The sequence below is a fragment of the Micromys minutus genome (genome assembly GCF_963924665.1).
Source record: "Micromys minutus genome assembly, chromosome: 14".
Classification (NCBI taxonomy): domain Eukaryota; kingdom Metazoa; phylum Chordata; class Mammalia; order Rodentia; family Muridae; genus Micromys; species Micromys minutus.
In genome coordinates this window covers 22,736,436-22,759,056 of record NC_137983.1, presented here as the reverse complement: position 1 = coordinate 22,759,056, position 22,621 = coordinate 22,736,436, and the positions used below count along the sequence as shown (strand labels likewise).

Below are 22,621 nucleotides of genomic sequence, written 5' to 3'. Positions count from 1 at the left end.
GAGGAGACAGGTGGATCCTGAGAACTCACTAGCTAGTCATCCTAGCAAAAATGTCCAGCTTCACATAAAGATGCTGTATCCAAGCAATAAGGTAGAGAGAGAGCAATAGAGACTAATATTTTATACCCTGCTATGGCCTCTGCATGCACTTGTATAGGCACCCACGAGCAGACTCTCTCTGCCTTTATCTGTCTCTGTCTGTCTGTCTGTCTGTCTCCCTGCCTCTGTCTGTCTCTGTCTCTGTCTCTCTCACACACTAGCTAACTTGTGAACATCATATGGGATTCACTTTTCAGTATCCGTGAGTTCTCCTGGACAGACCACTGTCTTTTGTTTACTTTTCCGTGATACTGTCAGGACTGACACGCATTCTTTGGCTCTCCACCTGTTACTTCCTGGGATGCGTCCCAGGTCCTCTACCTGAAGCTTATCAACTCTAGCCTTAAGGCGGGAGCTGTGGGTGTTGGAAAGGATTCCTACAACAGGATTTCTGTGAGGATCAGACGGGAAACAGAGTGTAGGACTCTGCCTGGAACATAACTGGTGCTGCAGGTCCTGAACTTCCTCACGTTTCCTAAAACAGTTTCGGAGCACAGCACAGAGAGATGACAACGCTAAATGGATGGGTTTCGTGTTCTACCGAGGATTGCCTTGCGTTAATGAGCCTCCCAGCAATGTCCAGGGAGCCCTTCAAACCTGGCCCCTTTCCCATTTCTTTGACAAGTTCCTGAGACGCTGAGTCTGGTAACCGAAGGACAGCAACGCAGCATCCCCGGAAACCCCCGAGTTTACTCATCAAGGAATCCACGAACCCGGGCAAAGAAAAGGACCGATACAAGATCAAGTAGAATTCTGACGCCTTCCCTGAAGTGACTCCGGTACCTAGGATCATTCTGTTGTTCATCTGGCCACTAGAGTGCACTTTGAGACTAACAAAACTTGGGCTGTGTGCCTCCTTTTGAACCCTGCTGTCCTTGTGATGGGGGTGGGGGTGTGGAAGCTTGGTAGGGAACAGTTCCTCGCTGAGCTGCGCCATCTAGTTACCTGCAGTGGCTTACAAATGGCCATCAAGGCTGATGAATGCATTTTGTGAGGCTTAGGGGCCCCGTGGTAGTGATAATGAAGTATTCTGATGTTCAGATACATTTTATTCTGTCGCTGTGGCTTTCTGCTTCTGGTGACATCACGTAATTTGTACTGCTTTACGGCGTCTTTGGAAGGCGAGCATTTTCACCAGGGTCCCAGTTTCCTTATTGCTCCGATTCTTTTCTGTCAGATTGAATTTCTCTCAAAGAGAAAATATTGCTTGATATTGATTCCCGCGCACGAGATAATTTCAGGTTTTCGCTCAGCAGTTCAGCCAAAGCCCTGTTTAAAATCTCGAAGAGGTTTTCCAAGGCTAAGAGGCACGGTGCAAAAAGAACAGTTCTTAAATGTGTTTAAAAGACCCTTGGCTACGTTTTCTGATGGTTTCATCAGCCGTTTGCACGGATACGCTCCCCATTGTTATCACAACTGAACCGGATCACGGGGAGTTGTACCAGCAAGACCATCACGTTTTCTCAAAAAGCTATAAGGCTTTTGATGTTTTCTGGCCTATTTCTTACTGTGCTCTTAAAATGTTTAGCTTCTGCTGAGCCAAATGTGTACTTGCAAAGGCAGACGCAGTGAAAAACTCTTGAAGCATCCTGGGTACGGTGGTAATATCGAGATATACAGCAAGAGAATGAGCCTCTGCTTGGGTGGGGGTGGGGGGGGCGGCTCTTTGTGCTATGCATTGGGAATGACTAATATTGAACTTCATCTGGGCTTCGGCCCATCAATGCTGGGGTCTAGCTGCACATGAAGAATCTGCTTTTCTGGTCAGTGCTTATGGGCATAACCCAAAGTCATTCCATCATGGCACTGGTGTTAGAATCAAAGAGAAATCAAAGACATCACTTCTAGCCACAACTCCTCCACAGATGGAGGCATTTAGAAGGATGGGTTTTCAAAGGGGGGTTTCTTTGACTTAAAAAAAAAAAACTAAATATTTTTTCCCTCTTTTGAATGGCACTTGACTCTCAAGAAAAGAATATTTCTGCATGTGAAATGTCAGCTTCGTCTAATAATAACCCACTTAAAATATGCCACACACACACACACACACACACACACACACACAAATCACTAATAGAATTTCCCACCATTTTATAAAATGAGATTCTTCCCTCTGTACTGCTGCCTGGTTCGTAGAAGCTTCTAGAATGGCAGCTATTGCTAACACAATGGGTTTCTTCAAAATGAAATCGCACTCCAAGGTGTGAACTCGCTCTCTCACCTGTTATTGAGGTGGGCGGTCTGTGCTGGGACGGAGACTAGCCAGGGGGTGAAAAAGCAGATAGGTGACTAACACGACTTTTGAGAAAAACACTCCACTGGGTTCCTGGGAACAGCAAGGGAGCCGGAGCTAACAGATTCTCTTATGGGAAAGACTTTCAGCAGCCAGACGTAATTTTTGACTATCAGCCTCTCAGCAAAAACAGCCACATGGTTCTCCGATCCTGGAGGGTAGACGACTGCATGGTGGTATTTCTTTAGACCATGGGATGTTTTGATGTGGGTGGCAAGATAGTAGTCGTTTATTTAAAAGTAATGTTTGCTCTGGCAGCTCAATAGGCTGCGATGACACAGCACACCTGTGCGTGCATAGGTGTGTGTGTGTAGGTGCATGTGTGCGTGTGTGCCTGCCGGGATCTCCATGGCTCTTAGGCGCTGTGATGGCCGGCGTTGAATGATTATGGAAGTTTTCTCATAGGGAATGCTGGGAGATGGCACATGCAGCTCCTCATGGGGGTTTTGTTTCAGAAACAAATACAGAAACCTTTTCTTCCTGAGTGGTGCAGGATTTCAGTAGGACAACTTACCCTTTCAGTTGTTTTGACGTTTCCTTTGTTCCTTCCGAGACAAGAGCCTTTCTGTGTAACCTCGGCTGTCTTTAAATGAACTAAATAGTCCATGGTGGCTTTGAACTGTTTCAGCCAAATTACAGGCGTGTGTGCCATCACAGTTGTTGCGCGCCCCACTTCCCGCCGGCAGGAATAGGGGTGCAATAACAGGATTCTTCTGCGAACAACCTTTATTGTACAACACTCTGAGCAGGGGACCCACGTGGAAGAAAAATGCACTGCTTAAATATGCCCAGGAGACTCATGTCGCTACCTGATTGGTGCGCCCTCCAATAACTCATTACCATGCCCCGAGAGCGGGCTGTGACATATGTGGCACATGCGAGCTATGGCTCTTGGGCTCTGTTTGCTGAGTCATTGGCGGGAAGCCGGCGCCATGTTTGGGTGCGGCACAAACGGCTCTCTACACACAGTTACGATGTGCATGGGCCTATAGGTCTTATTCTTTGTGTCTTGTTTATACACCCCCCCCCACACACACACACACTGATGTCGCCCTGGCTAGGATGCTAAGGACCAGCAAGACTGAGGGGCATAGAGAGCCCAGCTCTCAAAGCCTACTGCTTGGACAGGCAGAGGGAGCTTTGTTTTTAAGGCAGCAGACACTCCAATCTCCAAGTCTCCCGGTCTCTTTGGGGACAGCGCTTTCATCGTTGTCTTACATTGCTACTTAATCATTAATACCGCACACTCGCCTCGTAGTTTTCTCTTAGGCAGAGGCCGATTTGACTTCCTGTTCCTGTCACTAGGCGCCAGGCATAGGGGGCGGTTTTCAGAGGAGGACTGTGGTTTGTTAACTCATAGACTGTACTAGAGTGAGGTGGGAGATAAAAATCTCCCCAGATAGTTGTGTAGCTGGGAGCAATTCAAGCAGTCTTCCAGGGCTGGGGTTTCCTCATCTGTAAAAGAAGGGGCTGGGCTCAATGATTGCCAAGGTCGCTTCCAGCTCTGTAAATTCTATGCTTTTAAAAAATGCTCAGCTTCTGAACGGAGAATGTGGTCGGCTTCCGGACAATGGATCCCAGGGTGTATTTATGTTTGACCTCCTACCGCATTCTGACTTTCTACTCTAATGAATCTGGGTTTATTCTCCACTGCAATGGCTCGGCTCCAGGAGCCCTTGGTGTGATTCTAACACTGTGTCGATATTGATTTTTCTTGCAGGATGGTGGTTACTGTAACCGCCAAACTATTAACTTTCACTCCTTTTCGTGAGGATGATCCCACAAGTGCCTTTGCTATTGCCCCGGGTTGATATTTAACTCTCAAATCCTGGGCTCATTTGACGGCAGCGTTCCTGGAATGATAGTTCCAGCCTCGCGGCTGACAGCTTTTTGCCTTCCATCTTCTTAGAGTTGTCTATCAGACACTGCAGCAGCTAGAGATGACCACACATAGGACCCGACCTTTGCTGGCTATGTTGTCCCTCCTCTCCTGTGTCAAAGCACAGCACCTCTTAACTATAAATAGGATAAGCAATTATTCAAAAGGCACAGGCTCCCTTTATTATTTTGTTCGTGTAGACACACACACACACACACACACACACACGCACACGTTACCTATTGTTGTCAGGGCAAGAACTCTTGGTTTGACTCCTGCCTTCTTATCTGAGACGTTTATCCGTAGTGAGGTCTCCCCAGTGACGTAAGGGAAGGCACACTGTGGCAAAAGGCAACCCTAGCCATTAACTTCTAAATACAGTTTAACAGGGCTTTCATTTACAACAATTTTCAGGAGTTCACCTTGTTATTCCAGCTAAAACACACAATACTCACCTTGGCCTGTGGTGAGTACAATATCCATGGGAATTTTATATCCAGGACAGTAACACCTTGGCCATTTACCCTTCAGGTGCTTCCATGGTGACCCCAGAGCACAGGGTGTTTAATGAGATCCTTACCATTTCTATAAAACCAGTTGTCTGATCAGTTCCCTTCAGATAGGCACTTCCACAGACCCGGCATGAGTGGCTGCTCCACCCGGAGCATTATCTTTTCTTGTACAACACTGAAAGCTCACGAGCTGCTTGACAAATCTGAATTTTAAAAGGTGGAATGATTGGCACTTGGGTAACTGACACAGAAGTAGAAAGTGCTACAAGAAAATTGCCCATTTCTTTTAGATTTACATTTTATGTATTTTTTTTTCTTTTAAGAAGTGATAAGACATGTAATTTCCATCAGCTTTTTGCCGGTTATGTATGAAAGAGGCTACAAGTTCAAGTCTGTAGAGGAAAAGCAAGCCACAGGAAGAATCACCATAACACATGAAGGCAGACACATGTCACCGCCCCTTCTGTTTTAGGGCTACAAAAGGCCAGTTTGTGGCCAAGAGCAAAACTCTCCAGTTGGATTTTTTTTTTTTTTTTTTTTTTTTTTTTTGGTCTTGGTAACAATCATGTTTTCCCTTTGTTGCCTGGACATCATGGTCTCGCCTGCCGAATGCTCCTCCAGATCCCAAACTGTTTAACCTCAGGAAAAGGAGACAGAGAGAGGAAGTGATGAACGTTTGCAACGTTTTTTCCTTTATGTGTTGAAAACTACAAATGATTTTGCATAAAGCAATTCTTTTCTACTGGTTTATTTATTCAGCCAATAAGTAAAGATCAATATATTTACAGATATACACACATGCTCAAACACACACACACACACACACACACACACATACATGAAGGCAAACACCTAAAAATAGCTGTAAAATTGTATTTAGAAGTTAATGACTAGGGTCAGCTCTTGCTACATTAAGCCTTTCCTTAACTTACTAGAGACTTCTTAGCTCTAGCTGACCAGCATCAATTGTGCCACTGGTCCTTTCTATTCTGGACTCTAAAGCCAGAGCCACATAGCCAAAGTTGCTGCTTGCTGGGGCTGGAACATGGCCCCTTGTTCTATTATATTATTACCAGTTTTCTGTTTTCCAATTCTTTCACTGCCTAAACTTGGCTGTCCGAAAACTTGCTCTGTAGACTGACTTTGAATGCAGAGATCTGCATGCCTATCTCCTAAGCACTGGGGTTAAAGGTGTGGTCCACAAGCCTGGATTTAAGTTTTTCCTCACCTAGGACTTGTAGTAAATATTAAAAATATATAATTTGTTTATCTCTTTATCGGCTCCGCGCCTCACTTCGAGGACACTGCTTCTAGTACGGAGCCTCACGCAACTCTGTCGCTAGGTTTGAGTTGCCCCCATAGTCTAACTTTGTCTGAACAACTCCCTTACCTAGCAGTTTTCCATTGCCTGTTTTTCGCCTCTGTTCCAGGATGTTTCTTTATCCCCAAACCCAACACAAACACAACTCTATAGCCCAGTAGCTTTTCATACAGGTTTTTGTATTCAATTCTTAATCCACACACCCTCTACACAACAATATTACATCAAATAGACAAATATACAAACTACCCTTCTATATGAGATATTTGACCTATAAAAACCTTAAATGTTCATAGCTATTTAATGCCTATTAAGCCCACCTGGATCTAACTAATCCTTATGGAGATTCTCCTCCCAGTTCTCCTCCTTCCTCTGATCTCTCTCCACCCCCTTACCCTGCCCAGTCACTGGCTCTTCTTTATTTTACTAATTAAAATGGGAAGGTTCAGATGAAGTCACCTCATGAGTACATAACTAGGCAGCCCTTCTTGGGAAAGTGGAATTAACATTAAAATACAAACAGCTTAAGGACAATCTACATGACTTGCTCTGTTCTAGGCTGGACTTGAACTCAGAAATCTGCTTGTCTTTGCCTCATGAGATTAAAGGTGTGTCCCACCATACCTGGAGCTAACTATAGCTGGGAGGATCTTGCCCCAAAATTCCTTAATCTGCTATTTTCTAGAACATAGGATTCAGCTCCATTCTACTTCCTGATGTCCCTTTAACACTCAAACCATACATTTTATATTTCTCCTTTCTCAGTTTGCTATGCTTATTTAAAATGTTCTTCATGAGACTTAACCAGGGAACAAAGTCTATGATGGGTGTTTCTGAAACTTTCTTTGTCAGTGCAGTTAATCTGAGTCTCTTCACTTTAGCCTCAGGTAGACTATTCAGACAAGAGCAAAAAAAGTAGCCACATTCTTTACCAAAATATCACAATAACAGTTTCTAGGTCATATATTAAAATTCTTCACTGAAACCTCTTGGGACAGGTCTGCACATTTCAAATCACTCTCATTAGCTAAGTCTTGCATATTCCTACTAGGATAGCCCATTAAGCCAAGCCCTATTTAAAGCATTCCACTGCTTTCCAAATACAAAGTCCCCAAATCCAAATTCTTCCAAATAAAAGCATGGCTAGGCTTATCACAGCAATGCCCCACTCCTGCTTAGGGTTTTACTGCTGTGAATAGACGCCATGACCAAGGCAACTCTTACAAGGACAACATTTAATTGAAGCTAGCTTATAGGTTCAGTGGTTCAATCCATTATCTTCAAGGCAGGAGCATGGCAGCATCCAGGCAGACATGGTACAGGAAGAGCTGAGAGCTCTACATGTTTACCTGAAGGCTGCTAGCAGAATACTAGCTTCCAGGAAGCTAGGATGAGGTGACATACCTACTCCAACAGGGCCACACCTAATAGTGCCAAGCAACTATCACATGTATGTATGTAGTTGTACAAAGAGCAAAGCATCTGTACTTTACATATGCCAAGTTAACCTTTCTCTACTGGCCTTCATTAAAATCATGAAATAATGAAGGTTACTGATAACCTTTAAACCCCTAGCAATCTATTTAAGAACTTTTGAATTCATAACAATCTATTTAAGAGTTCTGGGTTTTATTTCTGATAAATATATTCTGATGTGTCAGTCTGTATTTTGTATAACTCTTCTTGAACACATACATACAACAGAGCACACATACACACACACACACACACACACACACGAGAGAGATCATACACTGAAATTTTTGTCACAAAGGAAATAACACAGTCTTCCTTTACTTAAGGTGTAAACGAGCTATTCTAGTTCAGAGTGCAGAATGGAGACATGAAATAACTAATTCTCTAAGAACCATAACACTGGTATCTCTAGCCAGCAGCTGGGAATGTAATTCAGTTGGTGGAGTGCTTACGTGACTACACACCTGTACTCTCAGTACTGGAAAGGGAGAGGCAGGCAGATCAGAGTTCAAAACCATCCCAGCCGGGATACCCAAGACCCTTTCTCTGAATAAATAGATAAAGATGTAGATAGATGGTTGGATAGAGGTAGGTAAGTAGGTAAGTAAGTAGGTAGGTAGGTAAACAGGCAGACTCAAGTAAAATCAAGGCTATTTCAACAGACTACTTAGAAACAGCATTTATATGTTACATGTTCATTTATTTTTCATATACTGGATAGGAACAAGATTTTTAAAACACTAGTATATAGTAGAAAATTACTTTTAAAAGATCAATTAAATACGTATTGTTAATTTAACAGAAGCTCCAAGTAAGCATTTTTTAAGGTCACTGGGTTACTATAAAGTAATTCATAGTGTGTCCTGACTAAAACCCTATGTCCTTCCTCCCCTAACAAACTTACTACACTGGTTGACCCATACTCCCAGTGTGATGCTCTTCAGAACTGGAGGGCACATCCGTGAGTGTGTGCTTTTTCTACTTGGTTTGAAGTGGGTGAATCCACTTATAGTCTGGACCTTTGAGGTAGGAAGACACACCCCTGATCACTGGGATCTTGTGGTATGAAGACATACCTTTAATCTGGGCCACAGCTCCTGCTGGAAGCCTATATAAAGACATGGAAGAAGAAAGTTTTTGCTCTTTACCGGCTTGCTTTCACCTTGCTAGCAAATGCACCCCATCACTAGCATTAGGGCCTACTTCGTCAGGATTCCAGAAGATACAGAAGACAAGCTGCATTACCCAGACGTGTGGAACTGAATAACTACTAGATTCCTGGACTTTCTGTTCAGTTAGCCTGTAAGTCATTTCCATAAGTTCCCTATATATATATGTATATATGTGTGTGTATAATTATACATTTATATTATGTATTATATATGTGGATATATATATATATACATACAATGTTATATAATACATATTTATATACACATATGTGTATATGCATATATACATGTTATATATAAGAGAAAAAAAGAGAGATTCAGTCCACAAGTTCTATAACTCTAGAGAACCCTAATACATTGTGTTTCTTTGGTTAAAATTTTCCCTCTTTGGCAAACAAGAGGTGGGTGAACTATTAGGTAGTAGGTATCTTGGTAGGAGAACTATCTATGACTGCTACCCAAGTCCCCTCCTGGGTAACCTCAGAAGAATTTTACCTTGTCTGGCCCTTTTAATCCATGCCCCCCCCCCCCAGCTACAGCAGTACATTCTAAGTAATATAACACACATAGATAAGCCCATATTTTTTGTGAGCAGGGAAATGAGCCCAACTGAGCAGAACCCTGGCAAACATGTTAATGCTGTCTCTCCTCTGTGACATCCCCTAGCCATGCCTAGGGTGATAAAATCTAGATATGGCTGCAAGTACAGACTGCCCCTCCACATCTGTTGTATGTGAAGCAAGAGCCTCCATTATAAGCCCAAATGAAAGGTATTAACGTAGATTTAACTTGTACACTCACACTTGGAGTTACAAGGTGTTAATGAGCAAGACATGGGGAGGCATGCATTTTTCTCACTTGACTGTCAGGTTTTACCATTGGTGCAGGAAATCTGAAACCTCTGGTTGTGAAAGCATGAATCAGGAGAGTTTTCTGTCTTGTGGACGATGCCATCTTTAAGGTGAGGCACTTTCAGTGAAATTCGGGATCAGTGGGGGCGACTGTTTGCAGCAAGCAGGGGCCTGGATTTACTGCAGAGGGGAGTGTGTGAGCTGACCAAAATGGAGAACGATGAGAAGTAACTAAATTTCGTTTGACAGCAAAGGAAGGAAGAAAGTGTAATGATGTGGTTGAAGGACCAGCAGTAACTGGTGATATATTAGTTGTAGGTTGGTAAGCAGAGAAATGAATCCAACAAGATCCAAGGACTATTGATGAGGGTGACAAAGACCAAGCAGAGGGTGGGGGAGAGAAACTACTTGCTCAGGACATAATGAATTTTACTGGTGACAAGACAGTCAACTAAAGTGACTAACTTGACATTAAAAATCATCACTTTAATCTATGTGGCTCTTTGAAGCCTGAGTTTTATCAAGGCAAAAGAAAAAAATCTATAGTTAACAATGAAATATTTACCCCTTTGCTTCCCTGGCACCCACCAAGAGCAGTACATAATTTAATTATGGAATCCACAGGCTGGACCACGGACAAAAAGAATGATGTGTCTGCGCCAGTGAGAAATTAGGTAGAGCCAACTGTTTATTTTCATCATTCTTCCTCCGTGGGGCTAAATTAATACAGTTAACAAGCTTTTGTTTGGATTAGCAGTTGAGCCCCGGGATGTGCAGATTTGGAGTCATGATCATTACAGTAGCTTTTATTTATGGAGCAATGGTATGGAGTATGGGGGAGTAACTCCAAGTGTGGATAAGACAAACTGGGACACTTGTCATTTTGTGCTGGAATTTCCTCCACATTTCGGAGTCAAACATCTGAGCCCAGTAAACGATGTTTCTTGGGTCATGACCTCTACAAACTTTACCAGGGACTGTCGAGCGGGCAAGTGTCCACCTTGACTGGCTGGAGGAGGCACTGGCTTGCATCTCCGGGCCTTGCAAAGGGTTGGAGAGTTAACTCTAAACCTGGCTAACCAAAAAGCCAATGCAAATAAAGTTTCCAGGAATGCGGCCTCAGGGCACGGCTGCTCCACCCAAACCCTTCTAGTATGAAGGCAAGAAGCAATGGCTGGCTACGGAGATGGCTAGAAGTAGAAGAACACAGCCTGCAGGGCATAGAGGCCAGAACCAGGTCCCTTCATTCCTTGTACCTTTCCGATCCGCGGCAACTAGAATTTAAGTCACCTTCCTGTTCCTGTGTAACTCCTTAAGGAAGTTAGTGATGGATTCGGAGGACTGGGAGGGACAACTAAAAAGCCCGAACGTGGGTGGGTGTGGCCAAGCGCGGACCCTCCCTGAGCCCCTAGCAACAGTGCAAGCCCAGGACAACCCGCACGGAGAACCGCCAAGGTCACCGCAACACCGGGTTCCCGCCGCGGGGCAGGCGCTGGCTTCCCGCGTGCCCGGCAGACTGCAGATCCTCTCTACAAGGGCTGTCGTGGGGGGGGGGGGGGACGGGGCCACCCAGGGTCGTGATCGCGTGGAGCTGCACGCCACGGCCGCCCCTTCCGCCGCGCGCCGGCCCCGCCCCCTCCCGACTTCCCGCGCGCGCGGCGGCGGTGTGGGGCGGACGGTGCGAGCGTGGTCTGCACCCCGGCGGAGTGGACGGTGGGCACACAACCCCCACACCCCCACGGAGGACCCTGCTCCTTTGTGCGCAGCCTGCACGTGGGCTGCACCCGGCTCGCCGCGGTGGAGGGAGGGAGGGTTGTTCCCCGAGTCTCTTCTGACGCCCACGTGGTGGGGAGGTGGGGGAGACTTGAGATCCCAGAGCAGAGTTGGGGGGAACACCTGTTGGAAGTAGAGCAGTTTCTCCCTGGATTGGTGGCGTCCCTGCCTCAGTTTCCTGATTCTGAAGCTGCTCGTGGGCGGGTACAGAGCCCCCAGGGAGCTTGACCAAGCAAGCGCCGGGCGGACCAGGGATGGAGAAATGTCTCCTCTTTCCCTGCCTCCCATCCCCCTCCAGACCTTAGAGCCGGCGGGAAGCCAGTCTAACCAGCGTGTCTCCCTGCTGAGTAGGGTTGCGGGGGAGACAGAGTCCTTGGCTAATTGTGCTTCCTCATACCTGCTCACAATAGATGTACAACATCATACGTTTAACCTTTGTGGCCTGAAGGGGAAGTTTGGAAAATCCCCCCCCACAAGATTTCTCAGTGAATAGGGTGACCCTGGTTTGCCTTCCTTCCCTCCTGTTTTTGAAAGGATTCTCTTAGCTGAAGTTTTGTGACTCTTTCCCCACCTCTCAACCTCCCCCCCCCCAGCAGAGATCATCTAAGGACTGGCCTTGACAACCTGATTTTAGTACGAGCATTTTCTCTTTCCAATTGACTCTTTCCTCAGAGCTGATTCATTGGTTTATTTGGAGGAACGAAGGAGAAAGAAAAAAGGGGGAAAAAAAAAAAACAAGACAAAAAACCGGATTAGTAATCAAACTGCCTGGTTTGCAAATGTTATTTGTTTGTTTATATTACAGTATACTGGAATTGGAGGGCAAATTACTTGACTTCTTTGAGTTTGTAAGATACTAATGCGTACTTTAGCTAGATATGAAGCATATGTGCATATATATGTATATATATATATATATATATATATATGTGGACAGATTTAAAGTGTCTGGAATTCATTAGATGTTACACATTTGAACTCCCCCTCCCTTCCATGTATATAAGGGAAGAAGTAAAACATGAAACATCTTGTAGGCAGTATATAGGAACTTAAATTCTATAGGAAAGCAGGCAGTACATGAATTATTTGGAAACTTAGCCAGTGCCAAACCCAGAATTTTCAAATTATATGTGTGTATATATATATTTTTTTTCCTAATTTTCTCTTAAAACCAGGGTGTTTTCTCTTTAAGTCCAGGATTTAACGTTTTCTGATATCTGCTTAGTAAATCCAGCCAAGTTGCCCAGAGTTTAGGGCTGGTGCATTTCCTGGAAAGCAGGTTGACAACTGTTCTTCTCAATGTTTAGTGGCATATGACTTCTACAGCCAACATGAGTGACGTTTCCTGCAAAAAACGGGATGACTATCTGGAGTGGCCAGAGTACTTCATGGCGGTAGCCTTCTTGTCAGCACAGAGAAGCAAGGACCCAAGTTCCCAGGTAAACCAGTTTCGTAGGAGGATGTAGTTGCCGAGATGTACACAAAGAGCAGGCGAGGAAGAGGGACAGAAAACATGTGCGCTGTTTCTCCCTTCTGATTGGTTATCTCCTGTGTCCCCAGTGTACCCACTATTCAAACGGTTCTCTGTTTCTCTCTAGGTGGGAGCGTGCATTGTGAATTCAGAAAACAAGATCGTTGGGATCGGGTACAATGGAATGCCGAATGGCTGCAGTGATGACCTGTTGCCTTGGAGGAGAACCGCAGACAATAAGCTGGATACTAAATATCCTTATGGTAAGGAGCCTTCAGGTTCCACCCTGCTTCCTGTGGTACATTTCATTGAAAAGTTAGTCTTTCCTTTTAGTCGAGGGATGGAAAAGGGAAAAGATTATAATGAACTACCCTATCTTCCTCCACCCCCCTTTAAATAATGTTTTAATTGATTCTTTGATAATTTAAGATTTATGTGTGTGTGTGTGTGTGTGCCTGCACGAGTCTATCTTATATGCACTGTGTAGGTACAAGTGTCTCTAGATGCTAGAGGAGAGTGTCAGATCACTTCTAACTGAACTTTTCAGGCATTTGTGGGCCTGCTGTGGGTGCCGGAACCGAATCCGGGTCCATCACAGGAGCAGTAAAGCACCAGCTAACCACTGAGGCATCTCTGTAGCTCCCCTTGTCACCATCTCTCCAGTTTCAAGGAGCGCCACTGATGGAGGCATGGTGATTATTCTGCAGGCTTGCTCTGATTGTCCTGGACCTTGTTCCTGTTCCGAGTGTGGTGTATTTCCTAGTAAGTCCACAGCGCTTTGCAGGGAGAGGCATGTGTGAGGGGCTCCGCAGAGTTTTTTCTGTATTTTGGGGAAGCAGAGTCAGTTTGCCAAGTGGCCCTCATGGCAACCAAGCAGGGCCTGCTCGCCCATGCTCTGCCGACACACAGGATACACTCAGCCTCTCGGCCTCATGTGACGTCAGGAGTGGGGTGGTACATTTCCTCTCCCTGTTGCTTGAGGCTCTAGTACCAAGGTAGACTGTGTTCAAACCCAAAGGTGGAAGTTTAGAGACGAAGACTGTAGTGTGTAAGATTAAAAATAATCAATCCGTGTTCTGGCCTGCGATCTTCGTGTGTTCCCAGCCCAGTGCCGAGCCTATGGCCACGTTTTCCCTTGCCAAGGCTTCCCCTGATCTCTGAGATAGCTCTTGCTCTTCCCCGCAGCGGGCTGCTTCCAAACCCTCTCAGCAATCCCAAATGTGCACGGCTAGCTGGGGCGCACTCTCTCGAACCACATTTCTTGTCATGTTTAATCGATTAGGGGACAATTCTACTGCAGAAGACCTTTGACTTGGCTCTTTGACTGTTTACCTTGAGATTAGGAGAGCGTACTGGATTAGTTACTTTTGCTGTGATTTATAGGAGGAAGGGACTTTAGTCCATCCTGGTAGGGGTGGTATGATATTGGGGGTGACTCTGTCCTTGGCCTTAGAAGTGAGAAGTAGTTACTGTCTGCTCATATCTTGTGGACCAGAAGCCAACCTCTGCTGATCTGTGGGGAGGTATAACCCAGTGAAACCCCATTTCTTTTCCTTTTCTGTCTTTCTATCATCATCATTACTTTTTTTTTTCTTTTTTGAATTGTGATTTTTGTTTTTTTTAATAAATAAATAAACTTATTTATTTATTTATTTATTTATTTATTTCATATATGTGAGTACACTGTCACTGTCTTCAGACACACCAGAAGAGGGCATTGGATCCCATGATGATGGTTGTGAGCCACCATGTGGTTGCTGGGACTTGAACTCAGGACCTCTGGAAGAGCAGTCAGTGCTCTTAACCACTGAGCCATCTCTCCAGCCCATGTTTTGTTTTTCAAGACTGCATTTCTCTGTGTAATTCTGACTGTTGGAACTCAGACTCAGAGACCTGCCTGCCTCTGCGTCTACTGATTGAATGCTGAGATTAAAGGTGTGGGTCACCAAGCCTAGCCAAAAAAAAAAAAAAATCCTCATTTCTTAAAAAAAGCTGCTCTTAAAAGGGAAGACTCGTACCTTCCTGAAATCAAGTTCCTGGTCTCCTTTGTTAAATCTCCCCTGGTAGGCTTTCCCTCTGTGTAGAGAGACTTGTGTGTTGTATGGATGTCAATAATCCATCTGATGGCCTATGGCTCAGGCAGGTCAGAGGGGGTGGGACATCCAGGAGAGTCCCTCGGGAAGAGGTGACACAGACACATGGTGCTTGAGCACAGGTAACCAGCCACGTGGCAGAGAATAGATGAGAATACATGGGCTATTTTAAGTTATGACTGAGTCGGAGAAGAGCCTACCTAAATGGCCAGGGTATTTCTAAGTATAATTTTGAGTCTGAGTCCTATTTCTGCATATATGGGGCTGGAAAGAAGAACCAGACCAAACTCCTGCACCTCTGGATGCTTCTTGTGAGCTATGACATGTCTGTGTTTAGTCTAATTTATGCATTTTTACTAATGTTCTTGGGTCTTCTTCTTAAGGAAGCCCTGTAAGTTTCTTTATTAACCACCTAAGGTCATCCTGGTGTTTGAATGAAAAAGGAGAGAGGTTCCCGGAAGAGAAGGAATTGGGTAAGAGTAGAGACAGCCACAAAGCACTTAGAGTTTTAGGGTATAAGAAACAGTTCTATGACTAAGGGGCTTTAATGGATAGTCCATTTAATTTCACCCCTGGTAGGAGCCGCAAGAACACAGATAAAATTGGGAGAGTTTAAAATTGTCTTCCGGGGCCTAGTTACAGCTTGCCGTCGTGAGTTATGTGAAGGATGTGCTAGCATATTTTAGAAACCTTGTCATCCTGGCTTTGATTCTGTAAGCCTTTGATGGGAAGAAAGAAGGGAAATGATTAGTTGTTTTGAGGCCTATGCAAAAATAATTTTTCACTGCACGGTTCAATGTCCCATATAAAAATGGTGAAGCGGAAGGGTCGATATGTTAAAGATCTACATTGAAATGTATGACTTACCCCAGTCAATATTTCACTGAGTCAGGACAGTGACGTATGAGTCCTTCCTCCGAGCCCCAGGAGGAACTGACTACTCAGGCTGGTTACTAAAGATACCAGTGGATAGAGGGCAGCATTGTGCGGGCCCCGTGGACATTGAGCACTTCTGAAAGTGGGACTTGTGCCTTCTTTAGTCATGGAGAACCCCAAGTGTGTTTGTAATAGTACCCTAGAAACCAAAGACTAAATTCCATTCACATACACACACCACACCACACCACAACACACACATACATATACACATATACATACACACACACTTACACACGAATGTACACACACATATACACACACATACATACACATGTACACACACTCACACACAACATACATAGACACATATGCCACACACACACCACACACACACGCTCACACACATACACTCATTCATACACACATACACCACACACACTTATTACACCACTCACACTCATACATGCACACACACACATAAACCACACACTCACACATATACTCATACACCACACACACACACACACACACACACACACACCCTCCCCATCTCCTGGTGCTCTGTAACCACCAGAGTGACTGGCTTTGTTCTGAGGCTGTCACCTTTTGTCCAGGGTGGGGAGAGTACCTTTTAGAGTGGTTTCCCGGGAGGAATTAAACCCACACAGGCATTTGGCCAACCTCGCTGATTGTTTTTTATTGAAGAGCTGCTGAGTTTCTGAGCACTGGATGTCTGTCTCTATTATTCCTCATCATCCATCCGATACCTCTAGGTTTTCAGAGCTCTTTGCCCTCGCTTATCAATTATTTATTTTATGTGTAGCCATGTTAGAATGTCGACAATTTTCTTTCACGAGAAGAAGCTTGTAATTTGATGTACCATAAAAACTGTAGAAGGTATTAAATGGTTCTTAAAAGGCATTTAGTGTTAGTGCCGTCATAAGACACGTAACGATGGGCTTTAAGTCTAAATGATGACTGTGTGTACATTGTGCGTTCATTCTTGCCTTTCCTGGGCTTTCCAAGCCACTCAGCGGTGAGTGTTCTGATTACCTGGGGTCCAGGAGGAATGCTTGCTGATGCGGAGCCGTTTTTAAAACTTCTGTCTTAAGATTACAAATTTTAGCTTCAAAAAAGCGAGGGGATAGCTGGATGGGGTAGCTCTTTCCCTTCCTCAGCTACGCTATTGGTCACTGAGCTTCTGCACAAGGAAGGATAGATGTATGGGTCCCTTAAAGATTTTTTCAAGGGCTCTCCTCCACTGGTTCTTAACTGCTGAATAATCAGGTCGGTAAGGACAAATTTCTGCTGTTACCTAGTTGGAGTGAGGAAGGTTCAGTGGTGAGGCACACCTTTAGGAGCTGGTCTAGACAGGACGGAAAGGGCATAATCCTGGCACACTCGTGGCTGAGGCCCTGGCCTGAAGGAGAGAGGGAAAGAGGAGAAAGCAGACAAGACACCCAGCACTTCCGTTTTGTACCTTGGATCCGCTTTGATGTAAGCAAGAGGTTCGAGCCTCCACAGGCAGGAGCTTGTCCTACCCCATGCCTCGCCCAGTGTGATGGCGCTTCTTCCTGTAGATGACTCAGCCAGGTATATCATTAAGGCACGGGGAAAGTGTCCTGTACAAAGACCCTCATGGAAATGGGAAAACTTTAGACCTTTGATGGCAACAAAGTACTGCATGTCATCAGTGCTTACGTTAATAGCTTTTGTTTGTTTGTTTTTTCAAGACTGGGTTTTGTGTAGCCCTGGCCATCCTGGAACTCACTTTGTAGACCATGCCGGTGTAGAACTCACAGAGATCTGCCAGCCTCTGCCTTGCAAGTGCTGGGACTGAAGGCGAGTGCCACAATTGCCTGTCTTCCGTTAATACCTTATTTATCAGATGGCATCCATATGTTCTTGGAAAGAGTCTAGGTCCTTGGTAGTTCCTCCTTAGTACCCCATCCGTACGTTCTATCTATGGCATCTACCTCTTCCCCTTTCAAAGGATGTGGTTGTTAAATCTGTAGGGTGTGTTAGGGGAAGGATGAAGAGAGTGGGGGGCATATGGCCCATGGAGGTGCGGCGAGGCCTGAGGGCAAGGGAGATGCCTCTGAGGGGTCCATGTTGGGAATCCCTTCCCTGAGGGACCAGCCACACAACAGTATAGTACGGAATAGAGTTTATTCAGGTCATGGGAGAGTTAAGAGGGTGGTAGAGGCAGAGAGAGAAAAGTAGAGGAGTAGAGGCCGGCCATGAGCACGTGGGAGAGAGGGGGGAAGGGAAATGGGAGAGCAAGGCTGCAAGAGCACAAGGGCAGGAGAGGCCAAGAGAGAGAGGAGGGGTCAAGCAGCTCCTTTTATAGTGTCAGGTCACTGGGGCGGAGCATACCTGGCCACTGCTGGGTAATTGAGGGGTGGGGTATACCTGGCTGTTGCTAGGTAACTGAGGGGTGGGGTTTACAGAATCCCAACAGGGTGGTGTTTGATTCCTGTTTTTTTAATCTGTCTCTATCTATCTATCTATCTATATCTATTTATCTGTCAATCATATATTTAATGGGGTGTCTCTTATTTGCTCTTGGTCAATTTCATATATGTAAACAATGTATCTTGATTATATGCATCTCAACCCCTCCCCCCACATACATCCCTCAAAATGACTGCCTCCCTCCATTTCCTCCATCATTGGTGACCCACAGAATACAGCTGGTGCTGTCTGTTGAATGCTGACTGCACTGTTGGTTTGATCCCATGCAGGTGATTACAGCTGTGGTGAATTCAGGAGCACAGGAGTCACATCATGCCCCCACGAGTGACACATGTCACAGGACACCCCCTCATCCTCCACTTCTTACATTGCTGCTGCCTCCTCTCCTAAGACATTTCTGAGTCTCAGATGGGACGAGGATTGGTGTAGGTGCTCTGTTGGCTACTGCAGAGAAAAGTGCCCAGGCCAGGGTTAAACAACATTTAGAATAGGATAATATTATGATAATGACCCAAACTAGCTTGGTCCTCCCCACGGCGAAAGTGAGGATTGAAAGAGAAAAAGGCAATTAGACAAAACTATAAGTTGACTCCAGCCAGTTCAGAGGGTCACTTTGTATTTTGCAGTCCTCTTTTAAACCTCTTTAATTATGGGCAGAAAGATAAGATCAGTTTGGAGTCAAGGAACTAGCACGCCATTCATCAAAAATCCTGTAAACATCATTCTGGGGACTAGGTGGGGGACCGAGACAAAAGGGACTTCCTAGGGACAAAAGGACCAAAGTGCCTACCCTGAGCTTCAAATGTAAATTTCTTAATCTGGGTCAGTTTCCTGAGCCCGGGGCCAGAGTCTGATTCCTGCCTTGACTTCTTGATGGTATCAAAATTCCTGCCAAAAAGCTCTCTACACGATAATAATGTGGTAATAGTAGGTCTCCTCTGGGGCTATCACCTCTCTCACCTTGGGCTTTTGAGTATCAGTCATTGACTGTATCTTCAGGTGTGAATTCCCTCCAGTGGGGCTGGCCTCAAATTCAGCCCAAGAATGGTCGTTACCCCCATTCCTTCATGCCCATATCTTACCAGTGGCCATTTGGCTTGGTGAGCTGGTACTATAGCATGAGGGGTTTACTGTCAGGTAACACCACTGATGGCTTTTCTCCCTCAGTGTCCTTCCGCCAAGTCCTGCATGGCCATGCCAGGGACAGAGTGACATGGTCCCTGCCCCTGGAACAGGCAGTAGGGCATGGGCAGTTGCTGGGTAATAAGGCTTGTTATATTTGTGTGTGTGTGTGTGTGTGTGTTCCTCCTTCAGGAAATGTTTTTCCTGCCAAGGTTAGTGACTCCTTGATAATCAGCACAAGTCCCAGAGTCAAGGGTGTGTCTGTGTCCTTAGCAAAAATAGTAAACATTGTGACCTTAACGCTGTGGGAAATAACTCTAAAAAACGAGTTTAAACACACACACACACACACACACACACACACACACACACATATTTTCTCTACAATGCAAAATATAAGGATGCAGTATGAATTATATGAGGGGCTTCATGGACCTAAAAGAAATGTCAACCTAAGTTATAAGCAAGTGGCTTTCAATTTTGCACTAGGTCAGCCACAGCTATGAACCAAGAACTACACTGTGAGCCAGCTTGTTGAGATTCTAAGGAAGGAGATAGAGAGATTTGGGGAGTGGTTATCACAGGGCAGGATCTCACTCAGTTAAGTTTATTGTTAGCTTATAAAGGCAGGCAGATTTCTGAGTTCAAGGTCAGCCTGAGACAGAGGGAGTTTAGAGCCAGGCCCCGGCTCAGTAGGAATGGTAATCTCCTGGATGGGATCCTACCCAGCTAAACTTACATTCTATGCTTACAAAGGCTGGCAGGTTCCTGAATACATATGCAATGTTAAGAAAGAAGAGGGTGTACCAGTTGCTGTTAGAGAAGGCTGATTCATGGGGTAATCAGAAGGGGACTGGGGGAATGAATCAACTGGTAAGATGGGGCTTTTGGTCTGCCTGAGATGAGCTATCCAGAGAGTGTTTAGAATGTTTTCCTAGCAAGAGAGAGCTATCTCCGAGCAGAGGGCTGTCTGGAAAGCCATCTTGAGCAGAACAGGCTGTTAGCTTGAACACATGATTGACCCTGAGCCATCTTTTTGTTGCTCTCAAACACTCTTTCTCTCAAAAACTCTCTCCAAGCTGAGGGTGGTCCTTGGCAGGTCCTTCATAGAACCTTCTGGAACTGTGGAAGCTAGTTTGTGGGGAGGAAAATTTTAGGTCAGCTCAAGTTTGATTTCTCTGTAACCAAAGTGCATTGTGTCTTCATCAGTAGGGTTTTTGTTGTCTAATTCTGGTAGACACCTAAATGCAGTGGCAATAAGGTACAGTTACTTCTTGGAGAACTTGAGGGTGGTGGCTGGCCTACTGTAAAACTGAAAGCTACTTGCGTATGACTAAGGTTAATCTTTCCTTGAAGAGAGCGGTAGATGGCCTGTCTGCTCTAGAATTCATGAGTTGACAGCCTCGTTTCAAAGTGATAGTATTTGGAGGTGAGGCTCTCCTGAGGTGATTAAACCTTGAATGTTGAGATCTCCTAACTGTCACCAAGGGCAATTATAGTCTTATTAAGGGACCCCAGAGAGGGCTGTGTGCTGGCTAGTTCTTGACACAAGGTAGAGTTAACAGAGTGGAAGGAGCGTCAGTTGAGAAAATACTTCCATGAGATCCAGCTGTATGGCATTTTTTCAATTAGTGATCAATGAGGGATGGCCCAGCTCATGGTGGGTGGTACAATCCCTTGACTGGTGGTCCTGGATTCTATAAGAAAGCAGGCTGAGCAAGCCAGAAGAAGCAAGAGAGTAAGAGCATCTCTCTATGACCTCTGCATCATCTCCTGCCTCCAGGTTCCTGCCTGGCTTGAGTTTTTCGGTCCTGACTTCCTTTGGTGATGAACAGCAATGCGAAACTGTAAGCTGGATAAACCCTTTCCTCCCCAAGTTGCTTTTTGACCCCCCCCCCCCCCCAGTGGTGTTCTGTTGCAACTCTAAGACAGTTTTCTTTCCACCCTTCAAGAAGATAATAGTTTGCAAACCTGGACTAGGGTCCTCTCTGGAAGTCAACTTCTTGTTGATCTTGGACATCCTGTCATCAAAACAGTAAGAATTAAATATGGTATTTTATCATAGCAACCCACGGTGACTAAGCCAAGGAGCTTGGACTCATGCAAATCTGAGTTTACATGCTTTATTAATTAATAATGCAGCTGATTTTTCTTTATTCGTTCTGTAAGCTTGAAGTCATTAGCCTTGATTGACAGTTTGTGGGGAGAAGGGGAACTCAGAACGCTTGTAACAGAATAGAACGGCAGCCTTTCCTGGGCTGTCTCTCTCTTGAGAGACATTTTTTTTAAAGGTTGTTTTTGTTCTCCCAGCCTTAGGATCAAAACTTTATGAAACTGTTTGATTATAATGAAATTTTAATACGGAAAATGAGAATCCCCCTGCTAAAGGAACTATTCTTCAGCTCATTCTTTTCCCCCTCCCCCAAAATCCAAAAGCTCCTGTGATGTCTCCAGTCAGTGGCAGGGAGAAGGCAGATTGTTCAAGTGAGCACTTCCCAGAGGAGGACAATGAAAAAACCAGGAAGCAACAGATGTATCAATTTGGCCATATAAAAAGACCTGGGGAGATTTTTATTTTTTTATGAGGATGAGATGGGTTGCTAAACTCATGATGAAGTATTTAGCTGACGTTTCTAGTTTCTCTTTGTGAAATTCGTTTCAGTGATGCATGTTTCATCAAAATACCAATTTTATAAAATGGAGGTTAAAATGCTCTTGGTAACTCAGATACTGCTTGTTCCTTGTTTTTGTTGTTTTTTAAGAACAGCTTGGATGATACATACACTTTGTATACGTTAGTACATATAGTACAATACTACAGTCTTAATGGCTGTAGTAGAATCTTGTTTTTGCCTGGTTAAGCTTCAGGGAATTTTATACAGTGGTTTTTATACTCCCATGAAGCCTACATTTGCAGCCTCTCTGTTTATCATTGGTGAAGGACTTGGTGTATGTATGAGCACACCGCTTAGTTTGACTTTCTTCCATCCCACATCATTCAGGAACCAGGATTGCTATGCTGACCATGATATGTTGTCCTACTGGGGACCCCAGTCCTGATGTCCCTAGGAGTGGGTGGCATCTGGTGGAAATGGGCTCCTTCAGATTAGCTCCTTTTCCCATAGGAACTCTACAAAGAATGTGGGGGTGCCAATGCTTGGCACGGTTGTATGTGGGGGGTGGGGGGTGCTGCACAAACATGAGG

The 22,621-nt window shown here is 44.9% G+C and overlaps 1 protein-coding gene across 1 annotated transcript in view; it reads left to right on the top strand.

Annotated features, from left to right (window-relative positions):
* Positions 1-11,281: 11,281 nt before the first annotated feature.
* DCTD (dCMP deaminase) overlaps positions 11,282-22,621 on the top strand; it is a 28,372-nt gene continuing 17,032 nt past the window's right edge. Inside the window, exons 1-3 of the mRNA XM_080929034.1 lie at positions 11,282-11,316; positions 12,684-12,815; positions 12,975-13,110. Coding sequence (XP_080785160.1) covers positions 12,690-12,815; positions 12,975-13,110 — 262 coding nt within the window. The 5' untranslated portion in view covers positions 11,282-11,316; positions 12,684-12,689. The remainder of the gene's footprint in view (positions 11,317-12,683; positions 12,816-12,974; positions 13,111-22,621) is intronic.